The following is a 26,852-nucleotide window of genomic DNA, read 5'->3' as shown; positions in this document are numbered from 1 at the left end:
AACCAGTGAGCCGCGGTGCCCGATAGAAAGAAGGGCAGACATTTAAAAATGTCCTCATCGTCTAAAGGAATTAATTGACCCTGCTCTATTTTAATTAGGAAAGCTTCCGCTTCTCCATCTCGGGCCCCGGAGAAGTTGAGGTTCCACTTCCTCATAATATTATACGCGTCCATTGCCGTATTTGCCCTACCGCGAAGTAGTCGGGGGTTAAGGGCCCTTCGCAACTCTGGAGGTGTCGGGACCTCCACTCGTGTCAGGGGTCGTCTCGGTATCTGCCTAGGCTCCCCCCCGACCGCCCCCTCTTCCTCCTTCTGTTCGTCATCGGAGGATTTATCGGATATCTCGGGGGTAGATACGTGTTCCTTCCCGGCTAAGTTCGCGGCCTCGAATCTAAGCAGTCTACTCCGGAGGGTGGGGAGAATCCCTTTTACTGATAATCCCCTAGCCGCGAGTTCCCTTTTCAGCTCGTCCACCTTAAGAGCGCATATCCATCCCAGGCTCTCCTTAGTGGTCATTATTGCGAAATATCGCGAGAGAACGAAATATTGCCGATAATCAACGCGTATCTCTCGTTATTAAACCCAGCACGGACGTCACCGAGCGATAAGAGACGGAACCCGTACGCTTTAAATATTTTGTCGTCCCGCGAAATCGTCGAGTTCCGACTCTCAAATAAATATTACTTCCCTATTATTCGACCTCGCCAACCCAACGCGACCCAATACACATCAAATTCCGCAACCGCGATTTCGATCGTCCCGCTTCAAAATATAGAGAGGCAGCTCCTTTGTCTCGAGCGTCTAAATATTACGGGAGTATCCTTGTTGATTCATTCAAGGACTCTCGATAACTCACACATATAGTACCCAAAAGAATTATTATGCCTAACCATTCCAATGTATCCGATCAAGTCGGAATGCTCACGAAAACTGTACGCGCGGGGACACACCGAAAGAAAAAAAAAATCGGGAGAAAAGAAAACATATAACACCCGAGAGAATCCTTCGATTCCACTGCGTTATTCTAAATATTTTATTACTACATATAGGATTCATTTAACAAAAAAAAAAATTATCGAATGAAAAGATGTAACGTTATTCCAAACAGAAAATAGAACTGAAGCGAGAGAGGAAGAAAAAAAAAGGAAAAAAATATATATATCCTTTAATTATCACGTCCCCGTTAGGCGAATATTCTTGTCGAAAATTTTATTCCTGATACTATACAATCTCCGACACCGCAAAGGTTTTACCCGAATAATCTATATCACACACCGAGTCGCAAAGAAACATATAAGGATACACAATATTATTGTATGTAACCGATACGCGGTGTTTACCGTGCCGCGCACGAGCTTCAATGGAATGCGTGCTCGAGCCCGCGCAGCGGTTCTCCGCCTCGAGGGAGAAACAATGTATACGCGATGGCACTCTAAATTCGGGGTTTACTCGTCTCGGCAAGAACCGTCTCACAGGAAAATCTTTTTCCCAGCTCAAAATATATCAATCAAATAAATACATACGAAAAATACACAGAAATAACACATAAAAAGAAAAGAAAAGAAACGAGGAAACAATAAAGTAAACGGAAAATGTTCTGGGAATATGGAACGGCTGTGCGATGGCGATAGCCAACACAAAGAAATCTCCTATCTCTCTCCTGATTTCTCTCCTTATCTCCGTCGCTTAAGCCAAGTCTCAAATTTCTTAATTAACCGAGGTTAAAATAATTTTCCCTCGGGCCCCACGTTGGGCGCCAAATTTGCAACGGACTTTCCTTCCTAGGGCCGTGCAACTTCGCCACTTTTCTCGGTATCTCTACACACAAAAATTCGACAGATTGCTTGGGCGCCAGGTACGGTCAGGCCGCACCACTCAAAATAACACGATAATTAATTCTACGATTGTGACGGCTTAAGCTAGGTAACTCAGTTTCTTAATTGGCAGAGGGGCGGGATTCTTAATGCGGGGAATCGTACTCGGGGCTTCGGAGAGAAGGAGAGTCATTAAATCGGCGCATTGAAATACTTAAATAAAAGTTAAATGAATATATTTCATATTAGAAAATTGATAGAAGTTCACATTACTTATTTACGGCCTCGTGACTCGGTAGATCCTCGACACTCGAGGTATTACAAAACAATTATGGTTCGATATTTATCGCTACCGAGGGGAACATATCCCGTATTACATTTCAATCGAGGAGGCGGGGGAGAAAGACATTCCCAAATTACATGACTCAACGACTCGACACAAGACAATCAGAAGAACGAAACTTGATAACTAATTAGACTAACATTTATTCACAAAATTCTGGACTGTTGACTCGGTACGGCTCTCCACGGAGAGAGAGAGAGGCTGCGCAGTTCTTACGTTAATGGCGAATCTCGATACGGGCCTCGCGTTTCGGACACTCCCGAGTGCTCGGTAACGAAAGTAATTAACAATAACATCGATAACAATTTTTGCCGTGTTACTAGAGACGCGAGTCCCCGCCGAGTTCGCTCTTACCGAGACTTCGAAGTGGTGGCCTTACAATCTTTTGTCGTCCGTCGGTGTCTCACGTGGTTCGCACGCCGCAGTCTCGTCGAACAATGTACGACTCTGGGCTCACGGCACGCCGGTAGCCGGCGTCGGTGGCGCTGCGCGCGCCGCCTATAATCGATCCTTGATCCTTTGTCGGCGCTAGTCGATCCTTGTGGGCCTCGTTGCCCCGGTAATTTCAAAACTGCTCTCGGTAGGTTTCGGAAGGTTAGTGCGGATAATATGGCTGCTCGCTGTACGTCCCGAATAACTGCTTCGCTCCTTCTCTAATGTTTGTCGGGTTGTTGAGGGACTCGCCGAGAGGTGATCAATCTCCGACGGTTCCGATTCCTTCAGGACGATGCCGGCGGCCCCATTGGAGTAGTCATCCCTGTCTTGGGATGTCGATACCCTTTTATGTGCTCCCCCGCTCAGTTCCTTCCGCTATTCGAGGCTGTAAAACGTATTCGGCAATAACGGGCCCTTGCGTTTTTATTCTATTTATTTTACAATAAATACCTTACTTCACCGTGTTACCCGGCGTCCCCGAGCGCACCGCTTCCACCCAGGTCGTCCACTCTTGCTGCAAATTCCGCCATCCCACGATGGCTGCTCCCTTCGATACAATAGGGCCTTCTCCGACCACTCATTTCCACTCGGTAGATCTACGTGACTTAAATAACTAAAGGCGAGTCGACGAAGAAAAGTTCGTCGCTCGCCGACCCAAAATTCGTCCTCTCTCTTGACCCTTCCTCGGCCGGGCCGTGCCGGCCCTGTGACGGGCGTAAAAACGTCACGTCACACATTAAATTGAAATTTTTAGTCGGTAAACTTTAAAGTTCCGATTGTAAAATTTTGAGTTTGTCGCTATATAAATGCAACGGTAAGCCTCTACGGCTGACGAATCTTTAAAAGGCGGCCAAAAAACCGACGGTAGAACAATCATCTACTCCCTCTAAGTGAATAGCCTTGGTACAGAGGCAAATAAATAAGGGACATAGTTCTTCATGGATTTTTGACCGCGGCCCTTGTAAGCAGTGACATTGAAGGGCCCTGCGTAATCAACTCCGGTATGGACGAACGGAGAAGATTGTCACGCGCGGGGGGGGGGGAAGATCTCCCATTCGTTGAGTCGGAGAAGTAGCAGCTTGACGCGCGCAGATTACGCAATGTCGTATAAGCGTTTTTACTAAGCTCCTGACTCCTAAAATCCAATAACGCTGCCGCAAAGTGCGTAATGTTAATTGCGTGCCTCTGTGAAGCGAAGCTCTGTGAGCTTGATGGATCAGAAGCTCCGATATACGATGCTTCGGTAAGAGAATCGGGTGTCGCTCCGATAAGGAGAAGGCCGCGTTTTTTAACCGCCCGCCAAGGCGGAGTAACTGATCCTCTCCGATAAAGGGATTTAGCTTGCTCAACGAACTCGAAGGAGACACGAACGAACCTTTTTTCAGAGCTTTTAATTCGTCAGAAAAATGGGACTGTTGTAGGAGACGGAACCAGAACTCACTCGCTTCGTTAAGCTCTGAGGCGTTTAAAACCGAAAGAGTGAGAGGTTGAGAGAGTTTCCTTTGACGCAGATTCGCGAGAAATCGGCGTATATAGGCCGTAACTCTGACTAATTTAGTCCAACTTAAGTAATCGTGAGGGAGTTCCCATATGGTTGTGCCCTCAACGTGATGAGTCGTAGTTTTCTGATTTTCAGCTAGCATTTGTTCGTCCTGGTAAGAGTCACGCTTTGGGATAGGATCGTGGATGGGCCATGAAGTGGAGGGATTCTTCAATCACGAAGGACCAGACCACCACAGGTCGTGAGACTCGAGTTCGGTCGCCGATAAACCGCGTGATGCGCAGTCGTGCTTAGATGAGACGTGATTCCATCGAATTGATGGGAGGGAGGTCTGTATCTCCGAAACGCGATTAGCTACATAAGTATTCCATCTAGTAGGATGTTTCAGCCAAGCGAGCGTTATAGTGGAATCAGTCCACCCATAAAGCGGAGCTTGGGGAAGGTTTAGAGCGTTCAGCGTCCACTTAAGTAGCCGACAGAGAAGGACTACGGCACTGAGCTTGAGTCGAGGAATACTTACGGTTTTCAGGGGGGCGACTTTAGTTTTTGCCGCAAGTAAACTTATTTGAAAGTTGTCGAGAGAATGAAGCACGCGTAAATAAACTACCGCGGCGTAGGCACGGCTCGATGCGTCGGCGAAACCGTGAATTTCGATGCCTAAATTCTCAGTCTGGCTTCCGGTTCAGCGAGGAATTAGAACATTATCTAGCGAGGTTAAATCCGAATAATAATTAATCCATTGTTTGTTTAAATCCGGAGGGATTGGATCGTCCCAGTTACATTTAAGAAGTCAGAGCTCCTGTAATAGAATCTTTGCAGTAATAATAATAGGAGCGACCCATCCGAGAGGGTCGTATAATTTAGCGACAAGCGAGAGAATTGAACATTTACTGGCAAACGTTTGTTTTTCCGTATGAGTCACGAGACGAAAGGAGTCTTCCTTTGGCAACCACGACAAACCCAAGACTTTTAACGAGTCGTCTTTCTTGATATGGTGATCGATTTGCTCGTGTTGAGAGACAGGAATATCCTTTAAAAGCTCAGGAGAATTAGCGGTCCTCTTGCGTAATTGAAATCCACCTCGTTTCATTAAACTGATCAATTGGTTGCGCGTATCGCGTAATGTATCCATATCATCGGCGCCGAACAGGGTATCGTCAACGTAAAGTGAATTTTCGATAATGTCCACGGCTCGAGGAAACGCGTGACCTTCGTCAGCCGCGAGTTGTTGTTTCAAAACTCGAATAGCGAGATAAGGGGCGGGCGCAAGACCGTACGTCACTGTGAGGAGACGAAAATGCTCAATATGCGAGTCGTCAGTTGGTCTCCACACGATTAAGACATAGCACCATAGCACACAGACATAGCACCATTGTCGCCAGCGTAGTATTATCGCAGCAAGATCGTTTTGTAATTTCGGTCCTATTAATAAATTATCGTTTAACGTGGTTCCATCGCGAGTTTTGCACGAACCGTTAAACACTACGCGTAACTTGGTAGTGCTACTTGTCTCCCGCAAAACAGCGTGATGCGGAGGATATACGGGAGAAGATGTTAATTTATCCCCGTTTTCGACAAGCTCCATATGACAGAGCGATAAATATTCGCGTAAGAAACCGTACTGAGCGCGGAGGTCTGGACGTCTGAGCAATTTATTTTCCGTACGCTTATAAAAAGAGAGCGCGATAGAGAGTGATTCTCCTATCCGTATCGGGGGGCCTTTTTTGAAAGGCAATCGAACAACATATCTCCCTTGCGACAATCGTGTGTGAGTTGCCGCGAAGTGCTTTTCACATTGGCCTTCCTCTTCGGTTAGAGGAAGCTTTTGAAAGATTTCTTCATTTTCCCAAAATTTTTGTAATAACACATTTGTATTATCGTCCGCTATGCAATGGAGAATCGAGACACCATCATTCGAGGGTCGAGCAGTTCCCGTCGAACCGGATAAGATCCACCCGAGTGCGGTGTTCTGCGCGGTCGGCGAACCGATGGGGCCTTTCCGAAGGTCTCCTAACAATAATGAGCCATAAAGATCGGCTCCAATTAGCAAATGAATCGGACGATGGCTTGCAGGATCGGGATCGGCTAAAGTCAAGTTACATAAATGCGACCACGAGTCGATAGGCCGGATTTGCAAAGCTACATATGAGGTAATTCGTTGGTATACGTACGCAGTCAATGGAAAGATCGGAGCAGTTTTCGCGCACGGCGATAATTCGACTAAAACTCTTGCCTTCGAGGTTCCGGTATAATTTTCTCCGAAGCAACGAATTTGCAGATCGGCGCGATATCGTTTCGTTCGGATTAATTGACACAGAGATTCAGAGATGAAACTGAAAGTGGATCCCTGATCCAGCAACGCTCTGACTTTAAAACGTCTACCTTCCGGCGTGTGTAGATCGACCCACGCAGTAGCGAGCAACACGTTTGGCGCCGGCTCTTGACGAGGCTGTACGCTTTGTACGCTAGCGACGGCCGCATCCGTCGCAACAGCGGAATCGCTTGCAGGAGTTTTCGCTACAACCGCTGACGCAGGCGATTGCGAGACGGACGCTGTCAAAATCTCGTTATTAATGGCATGCAATAATGAGTGATGTGCACGACCACAGTGTTTGCAACGTGCACTTGTTTTACACGACGATGAAAAATGTCCGGCTCGTAAACAGTTGAGGCAAAGCTTTTTTTGTTTCACGAATGCGTTGCGTTGCGCGATTGACTTCGCGAGAAAATCCTCGCACTTGAACAAATTGTGATTCCCGGCGCAACTCACGCATTTAATCACGGTTACGTTATTTATCGAAGATTTCGGTTTGTTATTGCGAGGACTGACTGAGTTGTAAGAAGCGTCCGAGAGATCGGTCAGCCCTCGGATTCGAAGCGTTAAAAACTCGTTAAAGTCTTTGTAAGAGGGGAGATTTGAAGACAAGGAGCTGCGTTTCAAATTCCACTCATTGCATGTACGTGGACTAAGTTTTTGCGACAAAAGATAGATAAGAAGATTATCCCATCGCTCGACAGGGCTACCGAGATTATTCAGGGCGACTAACGTTGCAGACACTGTGTCGCGTAATGTCTTTAATTCGCCAGCGTGTTCGTTTCTCATCGGTGATAGATTCATGAAAGAATGAATATGCGCGTGTACAAGAGCTTGCTTATCATCGTAATCATTCGTTTATCAATAATTGCCACGCAGACTCGTAATTAGCGTCAGAGATTTTTAAATTAACAATCATTAAAGCCGCTTCTCCGCTTACGCTAGATTTCAAGTAATGAAAACGCTGAGTGTTAGTAAGCGCTTCGTTCTTCGCAATAAGTGACTCAAACATATTTCGAAAATTTTCCCATTCCAGATAGTCACCGGCGAATTTAGGCAATGAAATACGCGGCAATTGTAGCGAAACACCGGTAGACGCGTCGCGGAAAGAAGAGTTAGTAGTATCGGTACTATCGGTAGAAGGTGGTTCAGTTTTACAAAATCTACTTATCGTATCTAGAAGGTGATCGGCGGCATCATGGTAGGCGTCTTCCGCTCCATAGAATTCTTCCTTCAGGAAGTAGGAAAGAGTCATCCTTTCCTCAGCAGTCGCAGCGAGGCAGAGTTCGTTATGCCGTTGCACAACGCTCCAAGTTTCTTTCAGATCTGCTAGTCTTCCTTGCGTATGGGCAATCGTGACGTTTGCTTTGCCGATCTTTTTGAAATTGATTAGGATTCGCTTGAGCAAATTAATTTCGTTGGTCTGCTCCACCAGGAGTCGACGGAAGTTTTCAGACATCGTGTTCGGAGGAGATAGTTAGTTGAGCACCACTGAGCGTACGGGTTACGCGGGGCGCGAGAGGCTCGAGAGCGCAAGAGAGTCAAATTTTTTCTTCGTCCGTCGTGACGGAGCTGGCAGGGCTGCGGCACGTGAGCTTCACGTGGAGCCTCGAGAGAGAGAGAGAGAGAGAGTGAGAGAGCGTCAGGCGCTCAACCTGTTTCACTCTAACGTGCGAGAGAATCGGAGAGCGGTATAGTTAACGCGACGGAGAGCGCCGTGCGAGAGAGCGCTGTCTCCCTCGCTTTGCCCACGCTCCTGCGAGTTAGAAAAGGAGAGAGCGAGGTGTCCGACGACTTCTGCAGTTCACCGTCGGTTATCAACGTCCTGGTGCCAGGCACAGCACGACTGGTTTAATCGACAATTAAATGCTCGATCAACTGCCGCTCAGAATTCACTTCGCACCATTTAACAAAATATCCGGCTCGAAGGACCATTCAATGTCCGCGTTCCTTTGCTCTTTAACGCGAACTTTGTTATATGAGTTTTTTTTGTTTATTTGCCAGAACTTGGTGGTCGCGGGTATAAATGAAATAGGCAGCAGAATTTTGTAACACAAATAACTGTCTTGCTTTATTTGAAAGTAATCAGCCTCTTATCGTTTGCTTGTCTCGTCGCTCGCTTCTCTCGCACTGGTGTGGACAAAAGGCTACACATCGCGAATTCCGAAATCGGATACCGATAGAGAATCGATACGATTGGCAGATTATGGTTCGAACGAGGAAAGCCACCAATCGGCTATTCACACGACGAAAGACAAAAAACGGCAGAAGGCCGACTCTCGAGCAATCGGTTTCGAAAACAAAATTCCTTAGCCGCTTATACAAATATTATTTTTTCATTTGTGGGTTTCGAGACAATTCGAGAATTATCGTTTTGCATTATAAATAGAGATTTATAATGGATTCTTAACAATCTAAAAACACATATCGGCGAGGCACAAAGACGAGAACGCGCCAAAGAGCGAGTCTTATCTTTAGGGAGAAATTAGTACAGTAAATTAACAAAAAATAAAAACGTGCCGAGCAAAACGGCACCGCCGCGGAAACTCTGAGAAACCGACAAGTATTGCCGGGAGAACGCGCCGAAAGTAAGTTTCCCTTCGGAAAGAAATAGGGGAAACAGATAATAAAATATAAACGTGCGAATCAAATAGCACACCCGCGGACGTTCTCACGAGAAAGCGGCGAAAAATATAAAGATTAATAAGACGCCACACGCATCGCTTCTCGGTAAATATGATCTAATTGTAAGACTCACGCGGAGGGTAATAAAGCGGCAATCCGCCGATAAAAGACGGCACTAATAAACGCCAAATTTCGCGACATCCGCCTAGGAAAACTAACAACAAATATCGCTCCCGATATCAGAAAAATCTCGAGACAGCCCCGTTTTTGGAAAACAAGCTCCAATTCGCAGACGCCTGCAATAAACTTCTGATTCGTCGATCCTTGCAACGTACCCCATAAAAAATACAATTACGAGTTTCTATTCGCAGGATTTTGTTAAGAGATCGGAGGGCGTGAACCAAAAATTGGGATATAAACGCGAATTTTTTTGCGGAGCAACACTTCTTTTTATTCCCTTAATTGCTCCGAATGCTAGTGCGTTCCGCGTGATAGTTAAGATCTCTCTCAAACTTTCGGGGGTAATCTTCCAAATTCGACTTTGCATAAGATTAGATCCTACCGTGAGTGTAAGTGGAAGCAATCCAAGTGTGACACCGAAAGACAGTACATAACAGTGAGTGCGATAAACCGGATACGCCACAGCCAGCGAGCCAGATCTCCACCTGGAGGCGGCTGATCGTACGTAACAATATTAATATTTCTAATTACTTCATATATATTAATATTACTTTATATATATTAATATTACTTCATATATGTATATTAATATTACTAAAACATAAAGTTAAAAGCGATATATAAAAGTATGTTATTAAAATTACTGAATTGAATATGATATTAGTTATATAGCAACAACGTTTCTTATTTCAGCGAAGAAAAATTTTGCGAAATAAATGTACGATTAATCGGTTGTTGTGTTCACAATTTTCGGTAAAAAGAGTAAGAAATTGATTAAGATCGTAAGCGACAGACATATAATATAGAAATATACAGCTATATTGTCTGCAAGTTTGTAAGAAAAATCCTTGTAGTTGTCGGGTGTTCCATCGATGGATGATGCAGTTTTGTCAAAGACGAAGGAGAAATCCGGGCGCCAGAGGCGGTATTCCGTAGCTGTCGAAGTAGGTGCCTGTTCTGTGTTCGTCAAGAAAGATGGCGACCCAATGTTCTCCAGGTCGTTTATGATCGTCTGTATTAACGAGGGTAGCCGTTGACTTCGTTCACACCCCCGGAACTCTCTCGGCGGGATAAACTCCTACATGCTTGGCATCGATATGGCGCAATGCTTGTAGAATTTCGCAAGAGTTCATTTTTTTGGCACAAAGACGAACGCGTCGATCCTGGTATTATTTGAATAAGCAGTGTACCAAGCAAATTCGTGCCTTTGTAAATAAGTATTTAAATTCAACGAAAAATTAATTTTTGATGAAATTTTCGACGCACCGACATCCGCGTACGGCTCTTATACCCAATTTATCTCAATATATATATTTAATATTAAAGAGCCTCGAAAATTCTTATTATTTGAATAACTTTGGTTTTTACTTCTCCCGCTGTAACGTTTTTGTTCGACGATTTGACCTTTGCAAATCTTTCTTCTTTTTCTTCTTCTTTTTTAATTGTCTGACGCTTGACAAATTTTTTGTCTCTATTACATTATCCATTTGAGTTCGAATATTATGAATTAGAACGTCATTGTCATTTACGTTGCTAACAGAGTAATCCTTGTCGCAGTTGATTTTTAAGTTATTCGCTTTCGTCGCTATCGTTATCACTTTGTCGTCGTCGTTATCGTCATTGTCACTTAATTGATAATTTTCGGGAGAACTACAAGTGGGTTGATTAACGCTGAGAATATCGTTGCTGCCGCTATTATTTTGATCGAATAGCCAACGTTTCAATTTGTATGCGTTATATAATGAAAGATTTCTCGAAATCCATGATGAGTGCAATATTGTTCGCACTCTTCCTCCAACAATAAAGTTTTGAATGCTGGAGAGAGATACCTTACAAATTATATATCTCTCTGGAAAGTAGATTTCGCAAGTAATGTGCTTTTTCACTGCTTCTAACGCAAATGTGAGGCGTGTACCTTATAATTATACGTAAATGCAACGTAAAATATTTTGGATTAGCCTCGCTATCGAAACATTCGATCTAGTGATAATTTTGTGTGAGCCAGCAGTTTTGTCGTCTTATTTTTTCGGATAATTTAGCGAACGGATACGGCGGTATTATAATCCAATGATCGACGATTGACGCGTCAATCGTGACAATTGCGATTTCCTTAAAAAGAAACTTCTCACTCGCATCGCGGAAGCCTTGTATGTTGATGACTATACCCATATTGCAAAGAAAACCTTATATGCTTTCATTGGCTTAAGGGGTAAAACCACTCTAGGATTTTCAAAAAATCGATATTTTTTTTTGCTTAAACGATACTTTAGGGTCATAAAAACAATATGCCATTTGATTTATAGTGGAAAACAAATTTTAAAAGGTTCAATTATCGATTTTGCCGCAGCGCCTCAGAGCGCGCGCTGAGCACTCACGCGGCGCGCTGTGATTTATCGCTTTTGTACTACTTTTACCTTTCGAAATAATAAGTTTACCTGTTACTTACAAAGCAAACGGTTCTTAAGGTTCCTCGAGAGGTTACCAGGGTACGCTAATACTATAACAAACGTGTATGTGTGAGTCAGTACAGCTGACAAGCCACGCCGTGCACACGCTTCGTTTTGCTTTTCCCGTTCATTTCTCTGTTTTATATACATGTATATTATATATTTCGTTGTGTTGAAGTGAATAACAAAAACAATATGAGTGATGAAACGCCAGTGTACAATGAAAAAAAGGCCGAAAAGGGGAAATGCAGCAATTTGAAGAGACCGAAAATTTCAAACCGACGAGCGCCGCATCGACTTTTCCGAGAGATCGCTTAGCGATGCCGCAAAAAAGGCCCGAACATCCTTAAAAGCATCTAGGAAGGAAGAGGAGGAGGCGAACATCGACCTGGTTGGCCAAATGTATGGTGCAGGCATCGCAGATTAGAGGTAAACAAAAATTTCAAGGATTAAAGTGTTCATAAAACTTTAAACGCGTTTTTCTCGAAACCACTTTTTTCAAACTGGGAGGACGGATTTCTCGGAGACTATTGCATGGATCGATTTGAAATTTTTACAGTAGCTTCACAACAATATTCTCTTTGGAAATACGTAGCCGTTTTTTGATTGAATGTAAACTTTTTTTTTATAAACAATTTAATGCTCATTTTTAGGGCAAAAAATTGATTCATTTCTTAAAAAGTGCACCATTTCCACAAAAATTGATTTTAAAAAAAAACCCTACGTACTTCCAAAGCCAATTGTATATAGATTATAATTTTTTTTTGTTTTTTGTTCCAGGACTCATACATGCCGAGAAATCCGTCCTCCCGTGGCGGTGTTTTCAAAAAAGCTGTTTTCGACGACGGGCTCTGTCGCCGCCATTTTGTATGAAAATGACAATAAAAAAAATTGTTTTTCGTACTTCAATATGTGTTAAATAAACCCTCTGAAAAGAAATTCTATTCCGTTTGTCATACTCCCAAAATAAATTGTCAAATTTAGGTCTTTTTTTCTGCCTCTAGAGTGGTTTTACCCCTTAATTTAAGCTTTTCACGAACCGTCGACGAGCGCGTCTCAAAGGAAACTGGTATTTCTTTTCGTTACATTATAAGTTTTTATTCTTGTGAAGAAAAACTTATAAGTTACTCTTAACTAACTTATAACTTACTTATAACTAAGGCCTGGATGTTCGAGCAATAGGGACACTACGTTCGCCCTGGCCAAGACAAGCAAAACCTCTGCAGATATCTCGCGAACGGAGCACTCGAAGCTTTGCATCCTGGAAACAAGCTCAGGCCATGTCTTCAAAGCTCGCTCCAGAATCACCATCGACAACCTCGGCATTTTTTCATATGTCAATTCAAAATTCATCTATATGGAGAAGCACCTCAAGACCCATCTGACGCAGCTCTACCGCGACATCATGGCATCAGTAGAAATGCGAATTGGAGAGACAAGTACTTCAGAATGCTCTCTCTCTCTCGCAAGTATAGCACCAGACGAAATGGCTCACAGGATTATGAGAGCGCCAGGATACACAGCCGTAACGGCAGGAGAAGTGATACACCTCATAAAATGTGTACCCGTGGAATACCCGTGGCATACGCCCCACAGAAACATGCTATAACGAACTTCCGATAACACATCAAAACCGCTGTTTCTAACACCAAGGTAAAGGGTACTTGCCAGAACGGGAACGGTAAGAGATTGCAGCGAACTCCTCCCGACCATGTATAAAATTCAAAATGTGGTATCGCCTGTTGCCGAGACCCACGGAATCTATGGCACCGCCAGTGATTCAGCCGCTCACACGTCCGACGTGGAGTTACGTGAGTCCCGCTTCACTCGCCTTAAGCGGCATCTACAGCAGCGAGGACATCGATCGTCTCCGCGACCACATCATGTTCTCGATGGAAAGACCTTCCATGCTTAACACAATCGCTAGAGGCGCCATGGGGCAGACTATCCCAGAAGGAAGCATCTCCATGCTAAATCTCCTGGACGAAAACTCGCTAAATCGAATAGCAGAAAGCGCCGGAGCACGCTTATGGAAAAGCTTCATGACACTTCGGCTCAACCAGTGCCGGAGTATTAGGGATCTTCATTGCTGCACGCTTCGCGAAGCTAGTGGTCGACACTCATCCACGGCTACTCCCTGCACTCTGTATACGGATGGAGTATACATCTTCTTGGAGCCATCTGGACATCGGTGACAAACGTCCTTTTACATCTCGGAAGACCAGCGGCCGGAGGACAGAACAACGGAAGGAGCTTCTACCCCTAAATTCCCCATCAACGACAGAAGATTCTGCGCCCCTAGCTCCTCCCTCGCAAGAAAAAGACCCTCTTCACAATAAAAAGTGCAAGCATGTGAGGTGCAAATGGACTATAAAAAACTGCGCAACCTCCTCAAAGAAGAGGTTTAGACTCTAAAAAGTGTGTTAGCATAGGATAGAATTAAAAGGATCCTTCGCGACTGTTTTTTTTACCGACGAAGTATTGTTTTCGTCCTTCTAGTCTCTCGTCGCATTGATTTGATAGAATTAAAAATGCTTCTCTACGATTGCAATACATCGTCTTCAACCATGACAACTTTTCCTTCTTCTCTATCCATTTTCAATTCGAAGACTGTCAGAAACTTTATGACGGACATATATTATAATGTTGCTCCCCTCTTGATTTTTAATTCTATATCTCTCTTGTTCTAACTGGAGTATCATGTCTCAGCATGCTCATCATTTTTTACATCTCCAGAGAACGAAGAAAGAATTTTGTCGACTATGCATATCTTATTATTGGGAAAGAAATAATTAAACGCAATTTAAAAGTAAAATAATTTTTTAAATTTGTTACAAGCATCATAAAGAATATCATTTATAGCACAAGTTAACAATTCGCAATCTATAAGTGATTCGTTGTTAAACATACTATTGCGTATCACTTTTGCGGCATTGCTCGCATCGCGGATATTATCACATTGTAAAATATTTACAAATTGTTTAAACTTTTCAGTAACACTATGAGTATTTTCACTCACTCAGAAATACATATGATCTATACATTTTTCAAAATCGAATAAATGTAGTAACGTTGATTGTTGGATTCAAAATTACCGGCTATATCTGCGAGCTAATCGCGTGCAAGTTGTGCGCTCACACCCTTAGGGTGGGAGGATTGCTGACGAGGAAAATCTGCGATCACTCGAAAGTACGACGAGTACGTGTCATTTCACCAAAAATATAACACGATATCGCGAGATCGCTCGTGATTCCATCCTTCTGATTATTCTCGATTATACTAGAAATATTGACTAAACGTGACGCGGAGTTATCCGCGACTGCATATATTATAAAATTAATTATGTCCTTGATTAGCGGTGACTTGTTCAGCGATTCGCTGTTTCGCGCTGTGCTCTTGATAATTAGAATAAACGAATATAATCCCGCGCGTACTTATTGACTGACCATCTCCTCATCAATACCTATAAAATTTCAGTACGTAGACATATACAAATCAAGACATATACAAATTGGTCCTTCGAACCGGATAGAGCGCGCATTTTGGAGCACGCGATCACCGCGAGCGAGTGTTCGCAATTTCGAGTACGCGCTGGTCAGTGGACAGGACATCATTATAACTGAGAAGGTACAATTATAGTCGTGTGTTAATGATTAGATATTTGCAATAGACAATTACGACGTTGCTAGAATATTCGAATCACGGCCGTTTGCCATGTTGTGATTGATCGACCTTGTTACACCGCTGTTGTCAGCGTGATATCGGCGTGATTTCGGCGTGTGCGGCTGACGTCTATTGGTTTATTTGTTCGCTCGACCTTCTCAGCGAGACAAGAACGAATACCAACGTGAGTGTCAAGTGAAATAATTTGATCTCCAAAATATCGAATATCGAAACTTTTCGAAAACAAAGAGGCGTTTTGAAGGGAAAATTAACAACGATTAAAAACTTCGTCACCAGAGCCACGAAGGACGTAGAGACTGCACCGGAGGAAGTCACAACGCGTCTTCAAGCGGTGGAAGAAATATATTCCAAATTTCAAATTTAATCGCAGCATCTTTTAACGGGAGACGAACCTGACCAGAGGGATCAAGCAGAGGACTCCAAATTTGACGAACGATACTTTTCAGTAAAAGCAGAGTTGTTGTGGCTGTTGGAGAGGATCAAACCGAGGTCCGCCGGGCCGTCGGTCGGCGCTGGTTGCTCGACCGGCGAAGCAACGGTGATGCAAGTGTTGGAACAGCAAACGACTTTAATTCAAAGGTTAGCTGAGCGCAATGACAATGATGCGTTGGCTCGAACAATGAAGCAACAAATACAACTACTGGAAAGATTAAGTACACGATCAGGCATGTCCGTGAGAGAACCTCAAGTCCAATTGCCGATGATAAAGCATTGACGGAAACATAGAAGAATGGAAGCGATTCTACGACACCTTCAAAACATTAATACACGACAGTGAGTTATCTAACGTACAGAGACATCAATACTTGGTTGAAGCATTGAGCGGTCAAGCCACCAAGGTGATCGAATCAATAGACATTTCGGAGGATAATTACGCCGTGGCTTGGAAATTATTGAAGAAGAGATACGACGACGAACGAGGAATTCGAAGGCGACACGTACAATGTTTATTCGAACTACCACAAGTGAAACGAGAATCAGCTGTAGCCATCCAGGAGCTAGTGGATTATGTCCAAAAACATCTACGAATACTAGAAGTCATGAAACTTCCTACGGAATCGTGGAGCGAACTAATCATTTATTTAATCGAGAAAAATCTGGACAACGCCACAAGGAGACGCTGAGAAGAACACATAGAGCGGCAGGAAAATGTAACAACGAGTACAATAATAGATTTTTTGCAACGGCATAGTCAGCTGTTGCAGCGAGCGGCCTTGGACGTCGATGTCAACAAATCAAGGAACGATGCGTGCGAGAAGGACGGAACTAGTAAACAACGAACGTCAAATCTAAAATCACGGAGCAAGACCGTATTATCAACAGGCACTCAGGAAAGAAAATGTTACCTTTGTCAGGGGCAACATCTTATGTATTCTTGTAAACAATTTTTGAGTTTGTCCGTCGATGACAGGATAAAGGAAGTCAAGCGACTGAAACTTTGTTTAAATTGTCTTAGAAACTTTGTTTAAATTGTACGATCACTTTTCCAGAAATTGCAGATCCAGTGCATGTCGGGAATGTGGTGAGCGACACAACACATTGTGTCATAAAAAGCGAGCATCCGGTTCGGCTGAGGACTTGACAAGGAGTTCAGCCGGAAGTTCGGAAGGGTCATCCGCAAGCGCCACGCTGTGTTCCACGAAGAATGCTGAGACGATGTCAGCAGGAGACAGCGGATCGGTCGAGGGCACATATAATCGATGCATCCGGAGCGCAAACGAGCGCAAGTAGGTCCTAATGGCGACAGCTATTGTAGTAAACATTGGTTCGAATAATCACGATTGTCAATTGCGAGTACTATTAGACAGCGCGAGCGAGATAAATTTTATAACATCCGCGGCATGCAATAAATTAAATATAAAACAATAAAGAATTCGCGAATCTATCAGCGGGTTGAACAATATGAGTTGCAGAATAAATCACGGTTGTAAAGTTTCTATGAAATCGCGAGCATCTAAATTCGAATTTTTATACTGCTTAGTTGTTACAAAAATTCTGCCTTCATTTTCAATTAAGGCATCAAGGTTGCCGATTCCGGAAAATTTAAAATTAGCAGATTCATTGTTTTTCAACCCCGGACACATCGATGCTCTCGTGGGCGGTGAATTCTTTCTTCAATTATTAGAAACCAGTAAAATTGAACTCGGCGACGAATTGCCAGTATTGCAAAACACTAAATTCGGCTGGATAATTGCAGGCTCGGTACCACAATATCTAATCGCAAGTCGGACGACCAACCGTCAAATTTCAATTAATCATACATGTTTATCAACGCAGCTGTCGAATGTTGACGAGACCTTGCGAAGGTTTTGGGAATTAGAGGAATACACGGAAGACATAAAGCTGTCAAGGGAGGAACAGAGCTGCGAGAATCATTTCGTAAATACAACAAATCGAGACGTGTCCGGACGATTTGTCGTCAGACTACCATTTCGCGAAAATAAAGCTCAGTTAGGCCGATCAAGGGAGGGGGCGCGGGGGAGGGGTGGTGCCCGAGGTGGAGGGGGCGGCCCGCCAAGGCGAGATCGCGGTGGCGGACCACCTCGTCGCCGAACAAGGAGACGCCCCCCTGATGGGGTGAACTAAGCGGGATGGATGCTGGGCGAGGGGCGCTGTGCCCCCCCCGCCCGATGGTGGAGTAAGGGAGGAGTAGCCGGGCGAGGGGCGTTGTGCCCCCCTCGCCCTGCGCAAAGACAGAGTAGTCTCGGAGGAGGGCGGGGGCGGGTGTCGCCTGGCTGGCGGCCGCTCGGCGTAAGCCCTGCGGCCGGGAGTCGGGCGGCATCCGTTCCCGCCCCTGCCGAGTTCCACCTCCCTGGGGAGGACCTCGGCGATGCCCCCGGGCCGATGGTCGAATCCCGTAAAGGGAGGGAACCGTGGCCAGGGGGCGCGGGGACCACAGGGGCTCACTAGGAGCCCCATTGCACGTGGTCCCCCGGGTAGGGACGCGGCAGGGGCGGCCCTCTCACCGGTGCCTTAGAGCGCCGGTGGGAGGGCACTACTGCCTGCGGGAGGGTTCCTCCCCCTTCTGGGGGGGAACTCTCAGGAGAAGAGCTCCCGGAGCGTCGGCCGGATCTCTCATCCCTTTAGGGAGAGAGAGGAGGCCCCGTTCCGGGAGCGGAGGGTGGCGGCTCGAGCGGGAACTCTCGAGCCGTGACCCCGCCCCCCAAACTTTTTGCGCCGCAACCGGGAAGGCCCGCACGATGTGTTCGCGGGGGGGAGTATCTTCCTCACGGGGAAGATGCTCCCCGAGAAGGTAAGGCCAGGGGATGGCAAGAAGTAATGCTTCGGCAGTTCCTTGCCATCCCCGTAAGCGCTAGCGTAGGCACCCGCTGTGGTTTTAGTGCGGTAGGTCTTGGACCCCACCGCCGATCCATACGTGGATCGGTGATGGGGGACAAGGAGCCCCACATAACCCTCATCCCCTACCCGGGGGGTGAGTGGTACCATGAGGTTTCCACAGCGCAAAAAAAAAAAAAAAAAAAGGCCGATCAAGGGAAATCGCAATAAAACGATTAAATTACCTAGAAAGAAAATTCCTTAGAGATCCAAAATTACGTGAGCAATATGATGGCTTTATGCACGAATACATCGAGTTGAATCATATGTCAAAAATTATCGAAAACGTTAGAGAATCAGATTCCGTATATTTGCCACATCATGGCGTAATTCGCGAGTCAAGTTCAACAACGAGATTACGCGTAGTATTCGACGCGTCCGCAAAGACCGCGTCCGGTAGTTCGCTAAACGACACGTTAATGGTAGGAAAAAATTTGCAAGACAACATTATAAACATAATTCTGCGATTTCGATTGCCTGCAATTGCGATCACAGTCGATTTACAGAAAATGTACCGTCAGGTTTTGGTGCACTCAGACAATCGCGACTATCAAAGAATTGTATGGCGGTTCTCTCCGAGCGATCCTATAAGCGAATACCGATTGAACACGGTGACTTATGGGCAGGCGAGTGCCCCGTTTTTGGCAATTCGTTGCGTGCGACAGTTGGCGGAGGAAGAGGCCACGCGATTTGGTCAAGCGTCACAAGTACTGCTAAACGATCTATACGTTGACGACATTATTACCGGGGTGGATTGCGAGAGTGATGCGATCGAATTGGTTTCACAATTGGAAGCATTATTGCGCCGGGGCTGTTTCGAGCCTTACAAATGGCGTTCAAATTGCGAAGGGGTAATGCGGCATGTGCGGGCTGCCGATCGTATCGATGAGTTGTCTGTGTTGTCGATCGAGGCAGGTTACATAAAAACACTGGGTTTAAATTGGTGTCCCACATCAGACATGTTTCAATTCTCAGTCGACCCTGTAGCAAAGGCAGTCTCAACTAAACGCGAAGTATTATCCACGATATCTAGAATATTTGATCCACTCGGGTTGATTGGTCCGATATTAACGCGAGCGAAATTAATTATGCAGAAAACATGGTCGTCAAATCTGGGTTGGAATGAGCCGTTGACGGGCAATCTGTGTCGAGCATGGGACACATACGCGGAGGATTTGCGAGATGTTAGTTCGATTCGGGTTCCGCGTAGTCGTTCGGCGCTCTGGCACGATGCGGTTCAATCTACATGCATTTTGCGACGCCTCGCTAAAGGCGTACGGGGCTTGCATATATTTACAAGCGATGGATAGAGATAATAATTTAAGTTCTTCGTTGCTATGCTCAAAATTCGCGCGTAGCGCCGGTCAAAAGTAAAACGATTACATTACCTAGGCTTGAACTGTGCGGCGCTGTTGTTCTCGCGAGATTGCTTCAGAGTGTCAAGAGGGCGCTCAAAATCGGTTTTGATGGGGTGCATGCGTGGAGCGACTCGACGATCGCGCTAACTTGGATCGCCGGCGATCCATCCCGCCAGAAAACATTCGTGTCGAACCGAACATCGGAAATACAATCAATTCTTCCCGCTGAACATTGGCATTATGTCGATGGAATTGAAAATCCGGCGGATCTCATTTCAAGGGGTACGACCTTGAAATTATTGAAACAAAGCAAAATTTGGTGAGAGGGTCCGGTATGGTTGTCGAGTTTCATAGATTACGAACAACTTAAGCCGCGGCAATCTTCTCTCACCGAGGTAGATAAAATTTTCATTCGAGCCGAGCAGAATTTAAATGCGCGAGTTTTCGCGAACGTGAGCGGTTCGAATCATACGATCGAATTTCTGTTGAGTAATTATTCTTCGTTATCAAAGATCGAGCACATCATTGCTTGGATAATTCGATTCAGGGTCAACATGGAGTCGGATCGCGATAAGCGTAATTTCGAGCATCTATCGGTGGCCGAGATTCGTTACGCGAATCGGATATTGATCTTGGCCGTGCAGAGAATTCATTTTGCAGATGTAATGGCAATGATACTAGCGAATAGATCAATCCGGGCCGGCAGCAATCTGTTGTCGCTTAGTCCTTTTATAGATGAGAAGGGACTCCTCAGGGTGGGCGGTAGAATACAAAACTCGCGATTAACGTTTGAGAAAAAACACCCCATCATTTTGCCGTCAGATAGCAAATTCACTCAGCTGCTATTTGAAAGAGAACACCGGAAACTATTACACGCCGGTCCGCAAGCATTGCTGTATTCGATTAGAGAGAGTTACTGGCCGCTGAGAGGAAAAAATATGGCGAGAAAAATAATACATAATTGCGTCAATTGTTTTCGTAATAAGCCCAAACCGATGTCGCAAATTATGGGACAGTTACCCGCGGACCGAATTACACCGACGCGACCATTCTTCACAACCGGAGTGGATTTTGCCGGACCCATTACGACACTAATTAGTAGAGACCGTGGGAGGAAAACTAATAAATCATATATTTCGCTATTCATATGTTTCGCGACTAAAGCAATTCATCTAGAAGCCGTTAGTGACCTTAGCTCGGCGTCTTTCATAGCCGCTCTTAGGCGCTTTGCCGGACGTCGAGGCTGTCCGCAGCGCATATATTGCGACAACGCTACGAATTTTGTAGGATCAAAAAATGAACTTCGCGAGATACATGAGTTGCTCAAAACCAAGGGACAAAATATCGTGGATGAATTTTGCATTCCTAATCATATCGAATGGAAATTTATACCACCGTCGTCTCCTCACATAAGATATGATTCCAACGCAGATTCCAATTTCCAAATATTTATATGACGTCGGAGTCAAAGCGAATCTTCTTCCAAGTGTACGAACCGCACGATGAGAGGAAGTACTATAAAAATTGGTTTTTATTTAAAAATCATTGTGTTACAAAAAGTATTAAAACTTACTTGCCACATTTATTCTTAGAAATTTCGTTATATTGGAACATAATAATTCATGCTGCTTCTGGCGAAGTACATTTTAAAAGAACCTTTCGCATAAATGATTGATATAATATTAAATCATTTTTACAATTTTCCATTGTTACATCGCAATTGGATGAGGATTATAGCTGATGCGATATTATTTTCAACCAATTATCAAAGCGCCGATGTACGGCAGCTATGACATCATCCTCAATGAAATATCGTCAAAGCGCAAAAATGCAACATATCCGAAATTTCAAACGCCGATGCTATTGCATCATCCTTAGAATCGTACGTGACAAAATCATAATTATCCGATTTGCAAAAAATGTATCACGAGCGCCGATGTACGGCAGCTATGACATCATCCTCAATGAAATATCGTCAAGATGCAAAACTGCAACATATCCGAAATTTCAAACGTCAATGCTATTGCATCATCCTTAGAACCGTACGTGACAAAATCACAATTATCCGATTTGCAAAATGTATCACAAGCGCCGATGTACGGCCGCTAATATCTTGAGATCAATCTCGCGAAATGTGTAAAAATGTATCACGAGCGCCGATGTACTGCAGCTATGACATCATCCTCAATGTAATATTATCGTCAAGGTACAAAATGCAACATATCCAAAATTTCAAGCGCCATGCATGTCTACTATGACAGCGTCCCCAATCGCAAATTATTAGCTGATTTGTGAAAATCACGAGCGCCGACGCACGGCTACTAGAACCGTACGTGACAAAATCCTTAAAGTTAAAGTGCAACATGCTCGAGTTTCTCAAGTGATCTCTACGATCAAATAAAAATCGTAGTAAAGAAACAAACTCTGTCAGTATCTATATCGGAGGTTTAGCAAGAGCATCTAGAAAAATGGCGCTACAGGATTTGTTGAAGCAATCCGCAAGGGGTAAATTCAGTGGAAGAATATATTGCGTGGGAGCAGCGATGCAACGAATACATCGAGTCACTGGAAGAACAAAGTGGAATCAAACGCCCACGATTAGCGATCGGAGTTCGACAATCACTTGTTGCTCAAATTGTTCGTCTGGAAAGTTTGAAAAATTCGGTACGCAGACGTTTTATGTACGCAGGTGCCGGAAGCGAGACAACGGACTTATTTGATGAGAGATTGATACGGCGTTCGAGAATCGTATATTGACCGGTGCGGTAATAAACAGTAATTACATCGAACCTCGTCAATTTCTCGAAGATGCCAAAGACATTGTGCTCGGACACGTGCAAAAAGTGATGCAAAAACATTTTAATGTGAAAGTGAACACTATATTCAATGGTGAGTTTGTGCCAAGTGATAAGCGCGCCACTAAAAGTATCAATACGAGAAATTATGAACTCTTCCGCACATCCGATTTACGCGAGTGGTACGAGCGTCGCGTTATCGATCCCACTCTAGCATCGCTAGAAGAATTTCAGGAACGCGATAGTGGTTGGACATTATCGCAAATAATCAATTTAATTGTAAATATCAACAAGTATAATTCAATGCGCGCGGGATATCATATTAAATTGCCGCGAGAAATAATGAACAAAAGAGCAGTGGTTAACGTGCAATCTAAAGACAATGCGTGTTTCGCGTGGGCAGTTGTCGCTGCTCTATATCCTGCTCATGTTTGTTGGGAATCTTCATATCCCCATTACACGACAGCGCTGAATCTCCAAGCCATTGAGTTTCCAGTGACTGTAAATCAAATTTAAAAAATTGAATTGACAAATAATATATCCATCAATGTGTACAGTATCGAGAACGGTATTGTTTCGATATGTCTCAGTGAGCGAAAGAGGGACAGACACGTCAACTTGCCGTACGTACAAGACAGCAACAGCGTTGGATATTTCGCGTGGATTAAGAATCTATCCCGACTTGTCAGCACGCAGCTGAGCAAACATGATCACAAGAAATATATCTGCAATCGATATGTATATTTACTACAATATAATTATATATCAAAAATTATAAAATTAAATTATAATTTTTTTCTTTCACAGATGCTTGCACTATTTCCTCTCGAAAGACAAATTGCAATCACAAATGGTAGACTGCAGCGAGATGAACGACTGCGCTATCCGGTTACCGAGCGATAAGGCCAAGTGGCTCTTGTTTAACAACTACAACAAGAAAGAGCGGCTTCCATTCATGGTGTATGTCGATTTAGAATGCGTGTTGACAAAGACCAAAGAGGTTAAAAATTACCGAAATTACCAAGTATTTAGTATTGCTTATTATGTACATTGCTCGTTCGACAATTCATTATCCGCGTATTCTCTCGTACTGTCGATTACGTTTCGTGGTCCGTCGAAAAACTAAAAAATTTAGCGTTACGTGTAAAGACTGTTTTAACAACAAATGTCCCCATGGCCAATTTTTGTGGACTTTTTCCTCCGACTTGACGACAAGTCGGAAGAACGGAGCGTGGCCGTCAGCAAAACACAGGGATTTTAATTATTCACACGACGGGAACAAAAATCTTGGTCGTTCCGCGCGTGCCGCAGCAGAACGCCAGTCGTGATATCCGCGAAAGAATAAAGTTTTGGGCGCCAGACGCGGTCTTTCATGCGTCAATCCACAAATCGCGAGACAAACGCAAACTCTAGGCCGAGAATCCCGCTACGGGCTGACTAGCTCGCCCCACGGCAGAGGGGCAGGGTGTGGTTGCCGAAATTGTATTAACAAAAGGAGGTTGCAATCTTACAAGACGAAAGAAATAATATACGCAATTTAACTGACGAAATAATAAGAATAAAGTTTATTATAAGCAAAGAAAAATAAAGATAAATATCAGAGAAAAGTATAATAGCGGATTATAATAAAAGAATAGATTTAATTTTACAAAAGATAAAAAAGAAAAGTTGAACATAACAAAATATAATTAGAGACGATAATAAAATGCAATATAATGGAGAACTATAAAAATAATAACGAAAAGAATATAATGACAAGAGATAATATAAAAGACACAGTAACCCAAAATTTTGTTACGTGCAGACTCAAGTAGAGAAGAGTCAGAGGGAGGGCTTAACTACTTATCTCTCGAACAAACGCCTGTGGCACGTCTGTTCGAGCCGAACTAACGTCTGGGCCCAAATAGGTCAACGACCGCAAGGGTCGCTTTTACACTTTTTAAAGGGCCGTTCGTTCGGTAGTCCTTTTTTGGCAAGAGAATTTAATCTCTTTTGCTCAGGATGGGACCTTGTGCGATCTCGGTTTACGGGAATGAGTGGGAACGGGTTATAGATTAACAGAAACCATTTATGTTACAACTATAAATTTAGTTTTAATAATGCAGTGCGACGTCTTTACACGCCTCGCGAACGCCGATCACGAAGGGGGGTTCGTGCAATATCAAAAGTTCAATATTAATTATTAGCTATTCGTTAACGGCATAATTTTCGGTATCCGGAGCGTTCGTAAACTATGCGAACCTTCGGTAACCGGGGTGTTCGGTAAGATACTGTAATTCGGTAACCCGGTATGTTCGTTAAATAAATTGGGCGCCAGGCGCGATTTCTCGCGCCACGGTAACGAGAAAATCTAAGAGTAACGGAATAGATATCCGGTTGCGCCTAGCCCAGTATATGGTAGAGGGGCGCGATTTTTGAATCTCACAGGGATAGATTCTGGAGAGGAGGGGGAAAAGGATTCGATATACACTTTTCTATAATTAATAAACACGTATATTTAACATATATCACACTATAAGGACATTCACAATTGAATAATAATGGAGTTACAGCACAGATTAATTTTCGATCGGAAACAATGCTCGGTAGATGATATAATCGCGATATACAAACGTATTCGTAGTGAAAATAACTACGGTAGCGAACAATAGGGGCGAGAAGATAAGCGCGATATACAAAAACTCAGGAATGCAATCGTGGCATTCCTCACGCGCGCGAGATTAATGTCTTCACAATTTATATATCGGGATGTCGGAATATTCGTCGAACGGTAATTACGGTAGATTTGAGAAGATTTAAATGGCTCACGGAAAACTTTTATATAATACGGTATTTACAGAATCTTTACGAAAATTGGATACACGGTAATTTCGCGGTATACGTACGACTCTCGCAGAGTAAAACGCAATCTCAATACGGTAACGTTAACTCGCAGAGAGCGACCCCGCGCAAATTCCGATGCTCCTTCCCGCGATCTTAGAATTCCAACCAAAGAAACGATACGGTATGATGCGGTACGATATCATACAAGGTTACAGATATTAATTTATGACTACTGTCGGCGGCAACTTCCCCGAGAGGGACACTTTCGCGGAATCCGGTCTAGCTAGTATCGCGGTAACAATTATCTGGAGCGATTATGCTCTGAAAACGGAAACGGTAATTTGGTATAAAGCCGCCGATTTTACTCGGCCGACTTTAACCCACGGCAGGGTAATACACGACACTAGCTCAACCGGGAACAATTACTACTCACGATCTACCCGAGTGGCGGCTTACAGTATCTCGCAGTGTTGCGTATCGGCTGTCGTCCCGGAATTGCTGCTCACTCGCATAATCGCCGGACAGAAGTGACTCTCCGAGAGAGAGTCCTTAGGTCCTTCGAGTTCCGCGCCGATTTCCCGCGTATCCTGTCGATTTTGGGTCGCCGTGGGGCGGCCTGGATCCGCCCGTCGATCCCCCAGCGCCCTCGGCGGTATATCGATGATTTTTGGGAACTCGTCCTCCCGCTCTATCCGGTATCGTGGCGGTATCTCTCCATTATTCGTGATTTCCGGGGTTTGAATTGGCAGGCTGGCCGGGCCTTCATCCAATCCTCCCCGCGGGTGTTTATGGCTGACACGGGGCACTTCTCTCATTCTGCAGCATGAGGGGTCTCTCGGTGTCCTTTATGGTTTCCAGCAGATCTCTAAAGCAATTTATATTTTAGACGGTATATCGGGATGGCGGTAGCGACGGGAACTCGATACATGACCATCGGTGCTGTATCCTTTCTACGGTAGCTTCGTCCTCTGATCTCCGGAGTCTTGCTTCACATTTTGCTGAGGGGCCCTCCGCTCAGGTAGTCAGGTTTCACGATTATTTCAAGTCACGTTCGCTCAATACGGTAACGCAGGAAATATAATACAAACAAAAATAAAAATAAAATATAATTTTATAGCGTTAAGGTCGCTCCCTCTCGGAGTGTGAGGGGCAACCCCAGGACGGCTCTCCCCCCTCACCGGTCGAGCTTTCGTCCTTG

At 44.4% G+C, this 26,852-nt stretch overlaps 3 protein-coding genes across 3 annotated transcripts; 1 reads left to right on the top strand and 2 right to left on the bottom strand.

Moving 5' to 3' along the window:
• Window positions 1-4,882: 4,882 nt before the first annotated feature.
• Window positions 4,883-7,195, bottom strand: LOC145943265 (uncharacterized). The gene has a single exon (XM_083050733.1). It carries the CDS (start codon window positions 7,193-7,195, stop codon window positions 4,883-4,885), a length of 2,313 nt encoding a protein of 770 aa, XP_082906859.1.
• A 61-nt stretch (window positions 7,196-7,256) lies between these two features.
• On the bottom strand, window positions 7,257-7,865 carry LOC145943264 (uncharacterized). Its single transcript, XM_083050732.1, has one exon. The coding sequence runs from the start codon at window positions 7,863-7,865 to the stop codon at window positions 7,257-7,259; it is 609 nt and encodes a 202-aa protein (XP_082906858.1).
• Window positions 7,866-18,917: 11,052 nt separating this feature from the next.
• LOC145943263 (uncharacterized) lies at window positions 18,918-25,811 on the top strand. Its single transcript, XM_083050731.1, has 5 exons — window positions 18,918-19,862; window positions 20,114-20,355; window positions 20,584-20,931; window positions 23,639-23,831; window positions 25,671-25,811. The coding sequence occupies exons 1-5, from the start codon at window positions 18,918-18,920 to the stop codon at window positions 25,809-25,811; spliced, it is 1,869 nt and encodes a 622-aa protein (XP_082906857.1).
• The last annotated feature ends 1,041 nt before the right edge of the window (window positions 25,812-26,852 follow it).

This window comes from Prenolepis imparis, unplaced genomic scaffold, assembly GCF_030444845.1.
Source record: "Prenolepis imparis isolate NDT839.2.m4 unplaced genomic scaffold, iyPreImpa1.0 SCAF_11, whole genome shotgun sequence".
NCBI lineage: Eukaryota > Metazoa > Arthropoda > Insecta > Hymenoptera > Formicidae > Prenolepis > Prenolepis imparis.
This window is presented reverse-complemented; position numbering and strand designations above follow the sequence as displayed.

Coding starts and splice junctions, on each gene's coding strand:
- LOC145943265 (XM_083050733.1), bottom strand. CDS start 7,195: ATGAGAAACGAACACGCTGGCGAATTAAAGACATTACGCGACACAGTG.
- LOC145943264 (XM_083050732.1), bottom strand. CDS start 7,865: ATGTCTGAAAACTTCCGTCGACTCCTGGTGGAGCAGACCAACGAAATT.
- LOC145943263 (XM_083050731.1), top strand. CDS start 18,918: ATGCACGAATACATCGAGTTGAATCATATGTCAAAAATTATCGAAAAC. Junction 19,863..20,113: donor ACGCGGAGGATTTGCGAGAT/GTTAGTTCGATT, acceptor AGATTGCTTCAG/AGTGTCAAGAGGGCGCTCAA. Junction 20,932..23,638: donor GCCGGTCCGCAAGCATTGCT/GTATTCGATTAG, acceptor TTTCTTTCACAG/ATGCTTGCACTATTTCCTCT.